Here is an 18,413-nt window from a genome sequence, read left to right as displayed (position 1 = left end):
AACAATTATTTTCCATTTATCCAATTTATTTATATTGCATTGATAAGAAGAAATGCAAATAATATGGTGATAACTACTATATAAAGCTAGATTGAAAGATAAAATGGAATAAACTAGAGTGAAATTTGAAAGAAAACTTATCAGAATTTCAACAAGTACTATAAATTCAAATACAAAAAAAAAATCTCAACATTGATTTATGAGTAATGATATAAGGACTTAGCCATGTTTGGGATTGTGATCTAACAAAAGTTGGCTAAATTTATTTTTTTAATTTTTTTGATATGTTAATATTAAAGATATATTTTAAAAAATAAAAATAAAATTATCTTGATATATTTTTTAATAAAAAATACTTTAAAAAGCAACCACTTTCTCAACATCCCCTTAAATAGCATTCTACACAACCATGAAAAATTAAATTTTTATTTAAGGTTTTTTCATGACTTAATTGTGCATAGCATTACTACTCTAATTTTAAATGTACACATGAAAAATGGTTTCAGAGTTTCTCATGTACCAACAACGAGACGACGAAGTTCGTATTTTCAGTTAGTAAGCAATAGGGAAAAAATAATCAGAGCCTGCTCGAAAGCCTCTTGGAGCGCAAAAAACCCAAAAGGGGCCACAGTACTCTAAGCCCAACCCAAAGACCTTTTAAATTACAAATATATATTTACAAACGACCTTTGCTTATATCATAAAATTTCAGTCAACTCGGCCAAAATACATCTTATATACAAAAATGATGAAAAGAAAATCCAGAGATATTGCTTAAGTCACCCCATTACATGATGGAGCAGGCATGAGGATTTTCATCACTGAAGATGGCACTAGCTTCTTCATCAACAATGGTGGCATAAGCTGGCTTTTGATAGTAACCAAACTCTTGTTCATTGTAGCCATGCTTGTCGTAGTTGTATGAAGGGGTAGGCTTGTTTGCATAGTAAGTAACTATTTCTTTTTCATGCTGCTGCTGATAATAGTGCTGTTGGTTGAAGTTATAGGATTCAGGATTGTATGGGTATGGCCATAGCTCAGCTCTTCTTCCTGTCTTCCTCACTGCTTTAAGAACTTTTCTCTGGTCTGCCCATCCCATAACCGTTACTTTCTGCATATACATGTCTATATCGATATCATCCACTCCTGTGATAAAAAACGAAAATGATGTTTAACCATCAGTACGTACGTCTCTCACACACAAACACGAGAAAAAAATAGAAATATTTGAAATGAAAGTAACATATAATGCGCCGTACCATCTAGTTTTTGAATAGCCTTCCTTATCTTGTTCTCGCAGCCAGCACAATCCATATAGACTTCCATCTCTGTGATCTGAAACATTGCAACAAAGGGTTTATTTTGGTAAGCATGCATATGATTCTAATGCTAATTAACATCAATAATTTCTTGGCTACAAAATCAACACAGCTTCTAATTGACAAGAACTAGAACGAGAATATATATAGTTTAATGAAGTAAATACTATACTAGATTAAATACTAGATGGATACACGCACACACGAGTTATAGTTAACCCTTTTAATGATATTGTATGCTAGTTAGAATTTAATTTTGATTTTAGAGATGAGCTAGCTAGAATATTAATTGTAAATAGTACTCTTAGCAAGCTTAGCTTAATTATGGTTGTGTGATACTAATAATTATTCGATGCAAGAACACGTTTATAATGGCTGGACTACAAAACCTGAACACAGCCGTTAGCTAGGTAGCAAATTAATGACGCATAGCAAGAACATTATAGAACATTTTTCATGTAGAAATTAAAAAAGTTATGAACGCTTCATGCAAGTGCTAAGAGAAGGAGATAGAAAGCTTGAGAAAGACTTCTTACAGTCATCTTGGGAGCTTAATAGAAATCTTATAAGCTAGGAACTCTGGTTGTTTTTAAATGTTGAACTGTATTTATGAGGATATGAAGAATGAATTGAGAAGTGGGTTATATATAGAGCGCAGGAAGCAGCTTACGTTTCATTTTACTCGTTTCTTCTTGGGAGTTAATACAAGGCATAGAACTAGAAGAGGGATAAGAAAGAATATAATATACGAAGTCCCCCACAGACCTTTTCTTTTTTTCTTTTCTTCAAGTTGCTTCTAAGCGACAAAATTTGAACAAAGATTCGGCAGAAAGTGCATAGCAGCTGCTTAGGAGTCAGGATGCAGCTCCATCGATGGCATTTACAATTTGCTAAGGCCAAACAAAGATACAAGAAATATTCAAGAATATATTACTTTCATATCTTTCGCACGTTTGAGGTTCCTTTTAAGTATAGATAAAATTCATTTTGACACGAATTTCAGATCAAAGTTCCTACACATATATACACATCTTGTTAATGAAGTATTCCAAATTAGTTTCTTATTGGCTATGGAACCTACCATGAGGAATATCATATCGTTTAATTAATCAATTAACTATATATCATTCAAGTTTTTACTTGGAATCCATGAATCTTTTTGTCAAAGCGACCGCGTAGGGTATAAAATGGGCGTGCATAAAAAAGAAGAAGTATGCTGGAACATGGCCGAATTCCAGCGCATCAATGACCCTACCTATCTATATTGCAATTTAAACGTTAACCAACCGAAGTTGGCTTACCCAAATAGTTGGGTAAGGCCGAATGAGTGTATGATTTAGTTTGTTAATTAACACCTTAATTATAGGTCCAATTAAGATCTAGGAAAGCAAGCTAACAGCTCAATAATTAACTGATCATGTGTGAAGTTAATTAACAATGGTTGACGAAAGAGCGTTGAAGATGGTGCAAATGGTGGGCAAGTTCCTTGAAAATGACCTCGTTGGATATTGTTATCAAACCGATGCCGTCTCTGGATCACGATTCGAGGCCAAGTCTGTCTCAGAACCATTTTTCTTTTCAGTTGACAAATATTATTTGGAGAGACACAAAAGTTTTAATGTCGTAATAGTAAAGTATTGCAGTCATAAACTAACTCAGCACTCATCCGTCACCTACTGCAATTTCTTTGAAACCATCCAACCGTAGTGTCTTGAAGTCTTAGGTCAGCTCTAATCAATTACTTAATTGTGCTTCATTAGCAAGGTTTGCTTTATTTTTATTTTTAGTTTTGTCTTAAAGTGGTAGCTCTGACCCATTTTCCTTTTGCAGGTGATAATTATATAGAGAGAAAATTTCCTTTTTCCATCCTAAGAACTGATGAGGTTATCGCGGATAGGAAAAAATAATAGCAACCTGAAAATTATCACTCGTATATATCCAACCAGAAGTGTATTTAAACTCTTCTGTCTGTTAAAATTATCACTCATTGCAACTTCTAGGCATGTATCCTTCCATTTATTTTATGATCAGCCGAAGGGGACAGATATCCCATAAAAAGTTTACCACTAGCTCAACGGTCAACTCTAATCCATCACTTGAATTTTATTTAAGGGCAAGCTTTGCTCTAATTATAAGCCTTTTCTTCTTGTTTTATTTTCCTAAATAAATAATTATTATGCCCCATATGTACTATGAAAATTAAGGAACTCGAAAAAGAAATCCCAATTTATCATATTGGAGAACTTAATTAATGATGCTGGATCCCAAAAGTTAATCAAGATAACTTTTTCCCACAAGACTTTATTAAGCTCTAATTAGATCAACTCCTAAAGAACCAAAAATGGTTTGAGAAAAGCAAAAGTGGTCATAAAAGTTGTTCATATCATCCATAACATATATAGAATTTAAAATGGGTGGGTTTTGGTTTCGTCTGAAAAAAACACCTTTATGACATGGGTGTTCCATTCTTAATTTTTTTTATATATTTTATAGTCATGTATTTATTAGATTTGGAATTATTTTTCCAACATTTTTTAACTTACAGTTATTTTTTAGGCTGTATTTGGTTAGTGTTTTCATAACATAATGAATATATGTATATAAAAGTGATAAAAACTTGTTTGACTGAAATAAAAAAAATGAAAAAAAAAATAAATTTAAAGTAAATTTATATACTTTTAAAATAAAAGGCATACAGATTGTTTCTGTCTTTTCAATTTCAAAATAACAACTAAACAATACCTTAAAGTTGGTTACTAATTCATACTTTAAGATTTTATAAGATTTTAAGGGGTTAGTCTTGTGGATAGGAATGTTAGTTTTCATCATTGACAATTTAGAATATCAAGTATAGTTTTTATTTTTTTAATTTTTGAATGTATTTAATATTGGAATTATATCTTTAAAATTATCCTAAAAAATACTTATTTTTAGTTAGTGCAAAACTTATATCTTTAAAATTGTTTGAGAAAAAACTTTGTTTTAGTTAGCGCATAACTTAGTCATAGGATCCCCTTTTCTCAAATAAAAAAATATATTAAACTTAATAATTGAATGAATTATTAACAAAAAATACAAGAAGTGAGAAAAATATTATAACACTAAACATAAATTATTACGGATTTTAATAATGAATTAATGATTTTACTCTTCATCAAATTAACCTAAAAAGCAAAACTCGAGGGTAAAATGATATTTTCCCGGTGTTGTTATTTTTGTTTTTATTAAAGGTACAATGATTTTTTTTTAGAATAGTAAAATACTATCCTTAAAAGCAAAAAATTAGATAAATAGTTTCTAGGGTTTTTTTGAGATTTCATATTTTTTAGCATATTGAATTTACTAAAATAACCTTTGTTTCAAATTTTAGTTAAGCTTTCTTTCTATGCATTTTTGTATTTTAAAGTAGAACTTTTTTTTTTGTTATTATAAAGTTGGTTGAAGGGTAAATTAGTTTTTCATAATAATTAAAAAAATATATATAAAAAACTTTGTCAGGTAAGTTAGAGAAGCCACATCGCTTCAATAACACAGTGCCATCACAGAAAGGTTAAAAACTGACTTCAATCATATCATTCAATTTCTCATTGCGTCCTTTTCCTCACCGGCTAACGCGTGTTAGGTTTTGATTGACAAATTACCACTAGAGCTATTTTTTTCTTTCTTTTCTCTCTCTTAATTTTCTCTATTAAGATCCTCACTTGGCATGTAAAATTTCAAAACAATCCTCTTAATTAGGTATATTTAAGTATTAATCTTTATTTTTTTAATTTTTTAATTTTTATCCTTGGCCTTTTGTAATTATATCCTTCAATCTATGATTTTTGTTTCGAGATTTTTCAAATTTGATCCTGATTTCTTTTCCTTTTTTTTCCATTTGTTTCTTACCTCTCTTGTAAACTTTCAATTATTTTCAATTTCATCCTTTAATCAAGATTTTTTTTAAAAAAAGATTTGATCCTCATTCTTCTTAGTTGTTTCTTCTTTAATTCTTTTTTGAAATTGATTTTTCTTTTCAATTTAACCTTTTAATTCAAAATCATTCATCCTTTATTTTTTCTAAAATTTGGTTCTCATTCTTTTAATTATATTTTTTTTTTCTTTTGAATAATTTTTTTGTAACTGATTTTGTTTTTTAATTTCATTATTTGACATTATTTTGAATAATTTTTTTGTAACTAATTTTGTTTTTTAATTTCATTATTTGACATTTGATTTATTGAGATTTGTATTTCATGATTTTTCTAGGTTTGGTATTTTGAATCAAATGACTTAGAGCACAAGTTCACATCATTTTTTTTTTGCTTGTTTTTTTTCGATCTCATTACTCAATATTGAATTTTTTTTTTAAGAATAAGCTTCTTGATTTTCTTTATTTTTCTTTTTATAAGGTTATTTTAATCTCATGATCTAACACGTGGGTTTAGTAGATTAAACCAAGTGAAATTGCATCTTTTTTTGACTTTTAGTTATTGTTTTTTCTTTCAGATCCTTTTACATGATTGATTTTTTTTTATTATTCAATATTTGATCTATAAATATATATATATATATATAGTTTTTTTATATATAAAGCTTCCAATGAACTAGCTTGTGCAATGGATTTTACAGCTTAACATGGGGTTGTATTATTTTTTATTTATTTATTATTGGACATTATTTTTTCTCACTGAATATTGATTTTTTACTTTCTATTAATATGCTTATTTTTTAACATTATTTTTTCTTCATATTTTTTTTATCTGACCAGTGGCAGAATGATATAACTAGTTTCTTATAATTACTGTGAGCAATTCTCAATATCTCATTTAATTTTATATTCATATATTAATTGGATTTGGTATCAGTACTTTTCCAACAACAATTGAAAATATCTTGTGAGTTAGCACTTTGACATCAGAAACTTTTTTCATAGTTCTTTATTTGGCGCTTCATGCATGTTTATATTTAAGATTAAAAATTTAACTACATATAAGGAAAAGAAGAAGAAAATTAAAAATATAATTATCCGAAGCAACTTGGCCATAAATAAGCACGGCGTATAGATATTCAATTTTCATAGTCCCACGTCTATGGATATGCTATAATGTGGCGTAATGCAATTAACGTCATCGAGGTTTTGGTGGAGAGAAACAAAGTTCCACTCTAAAATATTATATTCGAAATGATAAGTAAGTGGAAAATTATTTAAAAAAGACTTTAGATGTTTTTTTTTTTTTTTTTACAACGGTCCGTAAAAGCATTGATTAAAGTTCTAGTGGCAATAATATTATGTCATTTATTTTAATTTGACGATAGAAAATGTTTTTGGAAAAAATCGAGACTAAATTTTATTTTCCAACAATTTTAAAAGTTTATTAACGGATGTAATTAAGAGAATTTCAAATGATTTGAAATTGTTAGCAATTTATTGACAATTAAAACTGTGGCCAATCCTATTATCGACATGAAGGTTTGAAGTTTACGATGCCGTGTTTTAAGTTGATGATGTCGTGTTAGGGAACACGGTTGAAATCATGTTTTTTTTTTAATTTAATTTTTTTTATTAATTTTTTTTATGTTTTTAGATTGTTTTAATGTAATAATCTCAAAAATAATTTTTAAAAAATAAAAAAATTATTTTGATGCATTTATAAATGAAAAACACTTTGAACCACAACTGCTATCACAATCTCAAATAGACCTTTCAGTCTTAACAAAGAATACATAAATCCTATCATTTGTTAGCAATTTATTTGAAATTTAAACTTTAAATTTAGTATAATATATTTAAGAAACAAACTTTAAATAACATCTTATCTAATATATCAAGGGAGTGATTGAGAAAGTGGTGGGTTATATGATTGTGATTCGTATAAAATAGATTTTATAAAATCAAAATTATTGTGATCGATATAATAAAATATATGTCTAGTTAAAAATATGGTTGAAATTATTGTTGTCCAAAAAACAATTTATATGTATTTAGTTAAGTAGTTTTTGTAAGTGATTTTAGTAATAAAATTACCAAGAAAGACATGTATGAATTTTCAATTTGTAAGTATCATTCATGTGTGTTCTTTTTGTTATACATAAAAAAAATAAAAATGTTACATTATTGTTATTCTTTAATCATCCCATTAAATTATTTGTTATCTCATCACAGACTTAATTCATTTGAGAAGGCTTTTGGTTGCCTTGGTTTTGAGAAAGTAGAACAATATCGACTAAAAAACCATTAAAAATAAAATTTGGATTGTGATTATATTCTATAAATGCAACATCTTATTGCGACTTCCTCCTTATATAGATATGTAATATCATTGATACCACTACAATATGCACTTGTGATTTGTACGGATATGCAGGTATATCATGTAAATTGATTTGTCGTTGTCCTGTTAATCCAAACATGTACATCATTAGACACCACAACAAAACTTTTATAACATCTTGCTATTAAGGTAAGTTAAAGTAAAAAAAAAAAAGATAAACCATGAGATAATTGTTTAGGACACAACAATAACTATAATCATTAAAACAATATAAACCTCTCGATCTAGTGCTTTGGACTTTGCTAGTATATGTTTTAAAGCCATTGATACTTCCTATCAATATTTTCAATTAACACTTATATCTTTTTTTTTATTTTTCATAGACGAATACTTAGTAACAAAACAATATAAATCATTACCAAAAATAATTCTAAGTATGGAATGCACCTTTGCCATCACTCATTAGTGTTACACCCTATTTTATTTATACTTTCATTCCTAGTTGAAACACGATCAAATAGTTGACCACAACATGAAAGCAATTGAGCTCTAAATCCAAAAGGTTATTTACTTTTCTTTCTACTTTGCTCACTATAATTTGTTCTCTTACTTTTTTTTTTCTTTTTAATGCTATTTATAGTATTATTGTTTCCCATAATAAATCTACCAACCAAGTTACAGACATAATCTGTATAGTTAAGAATAATATCCTTCTATGAATTATCACTTCCTTTCCTTCAAATTTTCTTCCCGATCTCCATTAACATCTTCAGTGCCTTGATTCACAACATCATAATCAAATAACGTTCTAGAAAATAAAGTGCAAGCATAATGTCCAATTACTACAACATTACTAAATATTCTATCAAATTTAATGCAAATGGGTGGTTTGATGTCAGTATGTCTCAACATCGTGGACTCTTTGATTTTCTATATAAGAGAAATAGAAAACATCAAATGTAGAAACCACATGGAACATGCTAAATAGTTTAAGGCACCGTTTGTGAACGCGGTCCAAACCGCATTCCCAAAAAAATCAATTTTTTTTGCTAAAATTTAATATGTTTTGTATATTATGTATCGTTTTGATATGCTGATGTCAAAAATAATTTTTTAAAAATGAACAAACATTATTGGCATGCATTTCAGCACGAAAAGTTATTTGAAAAACAACCGCAACTACACTGCTAAAGAGGCTCTAAGAATCAAGATAAGACAAAGATGAATTCATATAAATAAGTTATTAATAACTAACCTAAGCTAAAGAGGCTCTAAGAACCAAGATAAAACAAAGATGAATTCAAATAAATAAGTTATTAATAACTAACCTAAGTGTTTTTCTTTCACTACCCATCACTAGTACTAATAGTTTCTAGTTTACTATTCCATCTTACACTAGTTTTGAATGTCAATTTTTTCCAAATCCTTCAATCCTTTTTTGTACCTTCCCATTTATTTTTAAGTTAGTTCTTATTGAAAGCATAACTGGTTTTCCAACTGGTATTACTTAAGTTGGGTCTTACCATCCCATGTTATATTTTTGCCTTATTGTCAATTTTGTTCTCTTTATTATTATTATTATTATTATTATTATAAAATTGATTATCAATCCAATGTGAAATTTGTTTACCTTATAAAATAAAATAAAATAAATATATTAATCTCAATCTTCTGTAACCTTATAAAATAAATATATTAATCTCAATCTTCAATCAATACAATATGTAAAAATGATTTTTTTTTTTAAAAAGTTCGATCACATAAGTAAAAAAAAAAAGATAAAAAAAGGAAAACAAAGTAGAAGTTAATAATATTTTGTGAGGTGGTGATGAACAATGAAATCATCACATCTTTTAGGTTTTGTTGTAATAATATGTGTAATTTATAAATAAATTAATGAAAAAAATTATTTAATTGAGAAATAGATTATATAGTAAGTAGTTGTGCTTTTAATTAAAAATAAGGATTATTTTGTTTTATTTCAAAAGAAAAAAGGTTTCTTTCTAAAGTGACAATTAGTTAAATTCCAAAGCAAAACATATATTAACCAAACATTATATTTTTTATTACTGAAATTTATTGCGTTTAAAAATATAACAATACCAAACAGTCGCTTATTAGAATATAATTATCCGATGGTATAGTATCTGTGCACTTATCATATTTATAAGAGACATATAAGTATTAGTTAACAATTAACAATACGAAATGGATTTTTTCCGTTCTCATAAAAAAAAATAAAACAAAAAATTAAGAAATCCTTGAAACAAAAACAAAGAAACTAAGAGAAGAGTTTTTAACCAAAATATTTGAAGCAAAATTGCAAATTAATTGTTTACAACATGTTTATTAATTATTTATTTATTTAATCAATCAAAAGCTCATTTTTAAGTCTTGATTTAAAATGTATATTACATATTTTTCAATAATACATAAGATCAAGTAAAAGGTAAAAACAAGTTAATTATTTAATTGTAGACCAACACATATTGATAAATTGTTAAAATAAAATAAAATATGGCAGCACAAGAGTTGCTTGTGCATCATTTGGATCTTTATTGTTTTCAATTAAAGCCCTTTTTATAAAACTTTTAAATGATGTCATATAATTTGTAATATTTATTTAAAACATCAAGAACAATTAATAATTTAATTAACTTGAATATACATTGAGAAAGTAAAATATTTTACACATAAACATTTGATTTTTGTTGTTGCGTTTTTTGTATTCTTTATAATCTGAAATATTTTAGTTTATTTCAATCAATAAGTAATCCTATAAGTATTTGTATTGCAAAGAATGCCATTTTAATGCTTGACAGACAACTTTAGTTTCTGTTTCCCAAGCTCCCAATAGACAATAAATTTGAGGGCTTACTCTCTCGAATGAGGAGTGAACTTCTGTGAGCTCTATTCTGAAAGCCTAATTAAAAAGATTGAAATGTAATTGAACCGATAAGAAGAGTAATTAAGAAAAAAAATACTAGAGTAATTAAAAAATCATTTGTCATTGCTAGAGTAGGATGACATTGTTTAACATGGACCTATACCCATTCAGAGACAAGAAGAAAATAGAGGAGAGGAGGTACGTGCTGCACAAGTGGTTTTTGGAACCTGTTCTTGAAAATGGTTTAACGTTTAGAAGTGCAGCGAAAAGCCATGGAAACACCTTTTATTGTAGAGAGAAGCTGGCGATGTTATAGATATTGCATATGAAAATGATTTTTGTTTTTCCGGTGTCCAGATCAATATCGCCAAATAAAACATGTTAAAATAGCTGCAGTTGAAGCATTTAAACAAGACACAGAGAACATCCATTTGAAATGATCCAGTTTTGGTGGTTAATACAAGGGTAGTTTCTTTGTTTTCTCCATTGAGTTTGTCCAATTGATGTCATAATTTGGTGTGCGCGCGCGCATGTGTGTCTGTGTGTGTATAAAAACAGATCACCTAAAACTAAGTCTTATAAATCAAAATTAGCCTCAGAGTGAGCTCTTAGTTATAACCAGTGAAGCTAGGAAATTCAGCAGCCATGGCCGAGAAGGAAGGAGCAATAGTGAAAACGGGTCATGAAGAGGGGCTCAAAATGACAGCTTCCCTTCTTGAGGAATTCGGACTTCCTCTAGGACTTCTCCCTCTTGCAGATGTTGTTGAAGTTGGTTTTGTTAAGGGCACTGGATACATGTGGATTCTGCAGAAGAAGAAGGTCGAGCACAACTTCAAGATGATCAGCAAGCTCGTAAGCTACGACACTGAAATAACTGGTTATGTCAGCACAAAGAACATCAAGAAACTCAAAGGAGTGAAAGCTAAGGAGCTCATGCTCTGGCCTCCAGTTAGCCAGATTATCGTTGACGACCCACCAACAGGAAAAATTCACTTCAAGAGCCTCGCTGGTATCACCAAAACTTTCCCAGTTGAGGCATTTGGTGCTGGTCAGTGATTTACATCAAGAGTTCTGCCGATCAAGACCAGGCAATCTAGCCGCGCGCAATATTTCTACATGCTTTAAATTTTAAATGCAGTAGTAGCTTTGCATTGTCATGTTGCCTTGTCATGTTTCCTTTCTCCATCTAGCATTAATTTGCTCATCAAGGATTTGATAATAACAATAATAATATTACCAAAATTGCAATATAATATAAATGCCCGTTACATTCCTATGCTTAATTGTGTAATTTTCAATATAATAAAGATTACAGTTATAGTGACTTGTTACATTATAAACATTAAATAAAAGAAAGAAAGCAAGGACCTGATTGAAAAAATTTTGGTCGAATATTGATCAAGAAGATTGATTACAACTGGATTTGCTGGCCAACCAGTAGACGGCACTTCGAAATTTGAAGTCCAGTTTACAGAGTTTATACCCGAATGACTCAAACCACACTCTAATGGACATGTCAAGCTAAATTAGAGAAGTATGCTAGCAACTTGAGATAGCGAAGATTTAATGACTGTAAAGATCATGCATAAAAGCCATTTCAAGCAAAGTTATTGCCCCAAGCCAAGTAGAACATCATGCAGTGTTTACTCAAACCCCTCTCCACATCTTGCCCAGAAACTTAAACAGCAAGGGAATAGCTAATAATGTTGACCAAAAAGAATCGAATTACTAACTATTAAAATCAGTTAGGCTAGCTCATAACCCTGCAACTGCCTTCCGATCAACTAATTTCATCTTTGTTTACTCTAGTTTCTCTTCTCTTATTTGTTAAATCTTATGTAATCTAGTCGGAGAAAAAGGATCACCATCCAAGAAGGGATGCAGGCTAACACTTGCTTCAGTTTTTCATGTGAACAGCATTTATGCCGAAAGTGCATCCACAGAAAATACTAGATTTAAAATTTAGAACCACCATTTCTAGTACATTTCTACAAGTAGCAAGCATTTAATAAAGCAAGTCTCTCTCGGCATCCAAGCACAGCGTAAGTGCAACCTCTGCCTTTGATGGTTGCTAGAACTTACTCGTTTAACCATAACAGCTCTTGCTCATATATGGCATTCATCTAATTTATTTTTGTGAAGCAGAAACGCAGGATTGATCCAAGTTCCACAGTTGCATTGCATGCCTGCCCAATTGAAGGAACCCAAGCGCGCTTTGCAGCCCATGCACTGAAGTTTCTCCCCCACAAAACCTTCTTGTACTGGCAATTTCAAGATCCGAGTTAGCATTTTTAAAAGGCACATGCACATTGATGCGAAATAGAAAAAGGACAGATATTTGTAGTGTATACTTGCCTGTTAGCATCCACTTCATGGGCTCTACAAATATAGAAGAGCATTCGGGTGGCTCTTGATTTTTGCTGGAGTCAACACTTTTCTTGTTCCATTTAAAGCATTGCTCTCCCTTTCCCCGCTCATGGGGGACAATATTCTCCTCCGATGCAACAATTCTTCTACATCTTTTACAGCGGTAAATGACTTGAGGTTTAGGGGCAGTATCAGAATCAGTGGAATTGGCAGATGGCTGAGTTTCTGGGAGAGATTCCGAACTCACTGTCGCCATAATTGGATGCTCTTAACCACTCACGACTGCCAACAACGAACAAGAGAAGAAGATTAACACAACTATATAGAGTTAGTATTTATCATCTCCCCAGTAGCATAAACATGAACAGATGAAGAAGATGCCATTACAGAGAGATTCATCAATTGAAACTTAAAGAGCATAATTTTCTTCTAAGGTGAATTATAACCTCCCATGATACTAACTCTCAGTCTCACTCCCAAACTCTCTACCACAAGGGGCACAAAATTCTCCATGCTTTAAAAATCAAAACCCCTATATTCATAATTATAATACCCATGATTAAATTCTGTGTATAGTCTAGGGTTTAAGCAACAACGCAAAAGAGCAGAGAGATTGATTAATTACCTTGCAAGACCGAACAAATCCAACCCTGTTATTTGGTTTGTGGTTTAGGATCCGAACATGAATGGATTAAATAATTTAAAGCTAACTACATGTCGTTTACTATAGACTGCGAGATCTCTGCGCACTATTATTTTTTTTATTAGAAAGAAAAATTAGCCTACGGACAGAGTTCCATTATAAACGACAAGTCACAAAAAAAGGCTAAAATAAGAAGAATTAATAAAATAATAGAGGTAGGGTAGGGAAAATTTTATGGCGCTTGTAATTTGTGTACACTTTTAGTTATTTTATGAGATTTATTTTAAAAAAAGAAGACAGATACAAGAAAAAGAGAGAAAATAAAATCAATATCCCATTAAAATTAATAAAATTTCTTTCATATTTGTATTTATTTATTTTTAAAAATAAATTCAAGAAAAGAACCAAGAAAATTACTACTAATAATTTTAGTACCATAAAATTTGTCGGTAAAGAAGTTTTACTCCTAGTGAGCGGTGGAGTGAGCTGGTGGAGTGTGAGATTATATATTATGAGCTGAAACATCAGTGGCCCAATTAAAACAAAGACCAGGGCTGTAGATATGTTGTTTAGAAGGCCCAAGTGTATAGAAATGGTATCAACCGATTAAGACTAGAGGAGTTAGGTTGACGATGTTTCGGAATGCCTCCTTATTGTGTTGGATAACTAAGAATTTCATATTAAAAACAATATCCTAATCAAATTCCATAACTAAATCATAATAAAAAACTTTATATTACTAATTTTAACTTCACCTAAACCTAATTAGTTATTAAAACACGTAAAATCTCATTAAAATCACGGCTTTTCTATGGTTTTAAACTGAAAAATTCAAGATTAATGTGATGTGAACATGCCATCGATTTAAATGTTCCTTGTGCAAAAAATGGACATTTAATAAGCATCCTGCCTTCTAAGTTTCAATATTTGAATATATTAGTTCTTATCTTCTTTTTTTTAAAAAAAAAAAAACCTGCCTTTTAAGTTTCAATATTTGGATATATTAGTTCTTATCTTCTTTTTTTTTAAAAAAAAAAAGCATTCATAGTTTATGCAAAAGACTCTTGAAACCAAGACTAAACTATTGACATCAAAGCACCAAGAGTAAACGATGATGCAACACTAAGACAACCTTTACAATTTGATGAATTGATACAAATAAAAAAAGTTATTTTGGAAGGTCTTTAATTTTATTCGGCCAAGAATACCCTAAAATATAAAAAATACAACTAAAATCATAAAAGTCTATAATTTTATTCGGTCAAGAATACCCTAAAATATAAAAAATAACTACTACCACAATATTAAATAATATCTAAATATAGTTTTGCCACTTACATGAATTATGAAGTCTCACCCATCTCACGGATCAAAGCATACCATTCAAACCATCTAGGTGGTGGCCAAGTGGGCCACTTACATGAATTATGAAGTCTCACCCATCTCATGGATCAAAGCATACCATTCAACAAACAAACAGTATCTAGAAGCGAAATTCTGCAAGATTGAATCCAATCATTAAGAAGAAATCAAAGCCTATATGGCTAATGGCCATATGCATCAAAAAACAGTAAGAGGAACCTAATTTATTTATTTTTTCTTATAGAATAACCTCGTCAATATCCATGCAAATATTAAGTTAAATCATGAAATTTAAAAAATAGAGACAAAAACCCACTTACAACATAAAGAAAGAGAGAGAGAAATGAACAAGGAGATTTTGGCGTCGGAGATATGGTGGCTGATATGGGTAATGGTTGAGGTAAGGGAGATTAAGGGAGGTGGTGTGCTTGCATGAATTGTGTATAGGGGTTATAATTTTATCAAAACTTAATGGATATTAATCCAAACCGAGAAAAATTGCTAAGTATTTATTTTATATAATTACATTTTTTAATAACTAATGAAAAAGGCATGTCGTACTTCAGTAGACATCGCAGTTAAGACTCCCTTGAGAGCGAGGGAAAAAATATATATTATATATATTGTGTCTAATAATTAAAGAAAATTAAGGATTCTAGAATTTACACAAGTTTAGAGATTTAGATAAGGGGTTATTTATATTTTAAAAAAGAATAACATCACTCTTAAAGTAGCTTTTCTTATGAAAAGTTAATTTTATTATATGTTTTTTTTTATAAATTTATCTTTTTTATTGTCATCAATTATCCTAATATTTTTAGTTTATTTGCAATTTAATTTATAATTTTTTTGTGAAAAATTTGATTTCAATCCTTAAAAATAGGATACTTGTTGATTTGGCTATTAGTTAAAAAAAATTGAATCTTGACATTGTTCCTTTTTAAAAGAAGACTTGTCATTTTGAATATTTAACAAAAAAAAAAATTGGTTGTCCTTTATAAAAAAGAATTATCTTTTGCAAGATTTTTACATTGGTTTTTTATAAAAACAAAATGACATGTTGAAAATAACACTCATCTCTGAAAAGGGAGGTTGGTAAAAACAAACAATGAACTTAGAATATGTCCTCTCAATTCTCTACTTTATTCATTTCAGTTATGGGTAATTTAATTCTTTATTTTCAAGCCAAAATAACTCTCAACTTCAATTTTCTTCATCAATTAAGCTATTAATTGATTTTTTTTACCTTGGCTCTTTATTTCAAAATCATCTTTGAATTTAGAATTTCTTTCAATCTCATCCAAATTAAATCAAATTAAGTCCTCTATCAATTTCTTCTTCAATTAAGCCCTCAATTATGGCCTAAAAATTCCAAAACTTAATTTTTGCATGTGATACTCAAGTATTGGTCAATTTTCAACCCAAGATATGTATTTTTAATTGTTTTTGTATTTGTTTTATTTTTTTATAATTTTCAAGATTTTTTTGACAGACAAATTAAATAAAAATAAAGAATTGATTTAAAATTATTGAAAAGATATATTTTTCTAAATTTTTCAAACATGTACAAAAATTGGGTTACAACAAGATAGTATCAAGCTCAACCTAATATTTATACATTTGTATCATACATACATACATACATACATACATACATACATACATACATACATACATACATACATACATACATACATACATACATACATACATACATACATACATACATACATACATACATACATACATACATACATACATACATACATACATACATACATACATACATACATACATACATACATATACATATGCATACATATATATATATATATATAGTACTTAGATAATGATAATATTCATGTTGATATCTGAAATCTAATAAATAAAGTATAAATATTTAAATTTTTTATCCATAATTAGCAGGGTATTAATATGATAAAGCCAACTTGTGCATTCTCATTGACATCACCGATTGTGTGGAGAAAAAGGTAGGGAAGATTCCTATTACAAATGAAATGGGCTTAAGTACTAAGATATTGAGCATCTTAGCAAAAAAAATTAAGTTCTAAATGTAATTTTAAAATGTTGCGGGCTTAATATGAAAATATTGAACTATTCATATATATTTTTTTGAATTGTAATTATAATTTTAAAATGTTATTGGCTTGAGTATAAGAATATTATGCACCTTGTAACATTATGATAATTAACTAAAAAATTGGGAGACCATATCTAAATTGCAATTTTTATATTTATCAGCCCACATGAAACATCCATCGAACTAGGATCCAAAGGTTCTCAAATGAGGAGGTTGTCTGCGCTCGCTACGGTTGAATAAAAGCCAACAACACATTAATTAATTATGTGTAAATTTAGATGAGTGAAAAAATCATTCAACACATGAGATATAACTGGGAAAGATGCACCATCGATTACCATGCACAGATGATGTGTTGTTTAATTTTTTTTTTTTAAAGGTTGGAGAGAGACGACGAGTCATCGGTTTAATGTTTCATTTTTTTAAAGAAATTTTAAATTTTTTTCAACCGGTCTTTTATACATTGTTATTTTTTAAAAGAAAATTTAATCTGTTTTCAGTCGTGTCCTTTAAAATCCGTTTTTATAGTATCGTACTTGAATAGTCAATTATACTAGCAAGCATTGTTTTTGTACATCCCTTATTGATTATTTTTTTAACTTTTTTTCTTAAAGTTTAATCAAAATCAATTATTATGATATTTTTTTTTCAAAATTATATTTCATTTTATTCAATGAGCTACGCTTCTTATAGAAAAAGATTTTATAAAAAGAATTACATGAATCACAAAGGTAGGTTTCAACAAAACAAATATACAATTTAGTTTCATAATTTTATTCATTGTATTGCATGCTAATGTATTTTTTATATTCATATGATTAGTTAAAAAATAGATTTCAAAAAGTTTTTTCGTTACAACACATGAAAAGGATGTTATTCTTTTATATTTGCATAAAAAAATATCAAAACTTTAGTATTTTATTTATACTTACACTTGGTTTTAGGTTCTGATAAGTTGTTGTTTAAAAATAATTATTCTGATAAAGCAAAAGGGTTAATTAAAGAGATGCCTTTTTATTCTTATTTCATTCCTTTAAAAGTTTTTTTTTTAAAAAAAAATTGTTAATTTCCTCCGTATCTCAAAATGCTATATTAAAAAAAATGATGATAAGAAAATGAGGATGTATACTATAAGGTTATTTTGTTTTGTTGAAATTTAAATTAGTGCTCTTCTTTTGAAAGCTAAAAAATATTTTGACATACAATTAGATAAAAAACTTGAAGAATTGCTCAAAAAACAAGATTAAAGATCTTTATCTATATTTATCTAATACTTTTTTTGAATTAATCTTATATTAAAATTAACAAATTTTTAATATTTATTAACACATAATTCTCGATCAATTTTATTAAATGTGCGCATCAAGTTATCTTAAGGACAAAAACATGTTAATAACATCTATATTTTTTATATATATATAAAAACTTTTGAGAGGACCCATGGTAAAATACAGGTAAACTGACTAGTGGAAACTAAAAT

The 18,413-nt window shown here is 28.8% G+C and overlaps 3 protein-coding genes across 3 annotated transcripts; 1 reads left to right on the top strand and 2 right to left on the bottom strand.

Annotated features, from left to right (window-relative positions):
* Positions 1-610: 610 nt before the first annotated feature.
* LOC105113834 (heavy metal-associated isoprenylated plant protein 26-like) lies at positions 611-1,957 on the bottom strand. The gene is made up of 3 exons (XM_011010168.1): positions 1,856-1,957; positions 1,260-1,335; positions 611-1,146 (listed from the first exon to the last, which is right to left on the bottom strand). The coding sequence occupies exons 1-3, from the start codon at positions 1,859-1,861 to the stop codon at positions 788-790; spliced, it is 441 nt and encodes a 146-aa protein (XP_011008470.1). The 5' UTR covers positions 1,862-1,957; the 3' UTR covers positions 611-787.
* An 8,950-nt stretch (positions 1,958-10,907) lies between these two features.
* LOC105113832 (uncharacterized) lies at positions 10,908-12,313 on the top strand. Its single transcript, XM_011010166.1, has one exon. The coding sequence runs from the start codon at positions 11,106-11,108 to the stop codon at positions 11,514-11,516; it is 411 nt and encodes a 136-aa protein (XP_011008468.1). The 5' UTR covers positions 10,908-11,105; the 3' UTR covers positions 11,517-12,313.
* An 88-nt stretch (positions 12,314-12,401) lies between these two features.
* Positions 12,402-13,563, bottom strand: LOC105113833 (probable inactive dual specificity protein phosphatase-like At4g18593). Its single transcript, XM_011010167.1, has 3 exons — positions 13,453-13,563; positions 12,816-13,109; positions 12,402-12,721 (listed from the first exon to the last, which is right to left on the bottom strand). Exons 2-3 carry the CDS (start codon positions 13,081-13,083, stop codon positions 12,567-12,569), a joined length of 423 nt encoding a protein of 140 aa, XP_011008469.1. The 5' UTR covers positions 13,084-13,109; positions 13,453-13,563; the 3' UTR covers positions 12,402-12,566.
* Between the last annotated feature and the right edge of the window lie 4,850 nt (positions 13,564-18,413).

The sequence above is a fragment of the Populus euphratica genome, unplaced genomic scaffold (genome assembly GCF_000495115.2).
Source record: "Populus euphratica unplaced genomic scaffold, PopEup_1.0 scaffold463.1, whole genome shotgun sequence".
In the NCBI taxonomy this organism is placed as follows: Eukaryota; Viridiplantae; Streptophyta; class Magnoliopsida; order Malpighiales; family Salicaceae; genus Populus; species Populus euphratica.
This window is presented reverse-complemented; position numbering and strand designations above follow the sequence as displayed.

Coding starts and splice junctions, on each gene's coding strand:
- LOC105113834 (XM_011010168.1), bottom strand. Junction 1,147..1,259: donor GGCTATTCAAAAACTAGATG/GTACGGCGCATT, acceptor TTTTTATCACAG/GAGTGGATGATATCGATATA.
- LOC105113833 (XM_011010167.1), bottom strand. CDS start 13,083: ATGGCGACAGTGAGTTCGGAATCTCTCCCAGAAACTCAGCCATCTGCC. Junction 12,722..12,815: donor CATGAAGTGGATGCTAACAG/GCAAGTATACAC, acceptor TGAAATTGCCAG/TACAAGAAGGTTTTGTGGGG.
- LOC105113832 (XM_011010166.1), top strand. CDS start 11,106: ATGGCCGAGAAGGAAGGAGCAATAGTGAAAACGGGTCATGAAGAGGGG.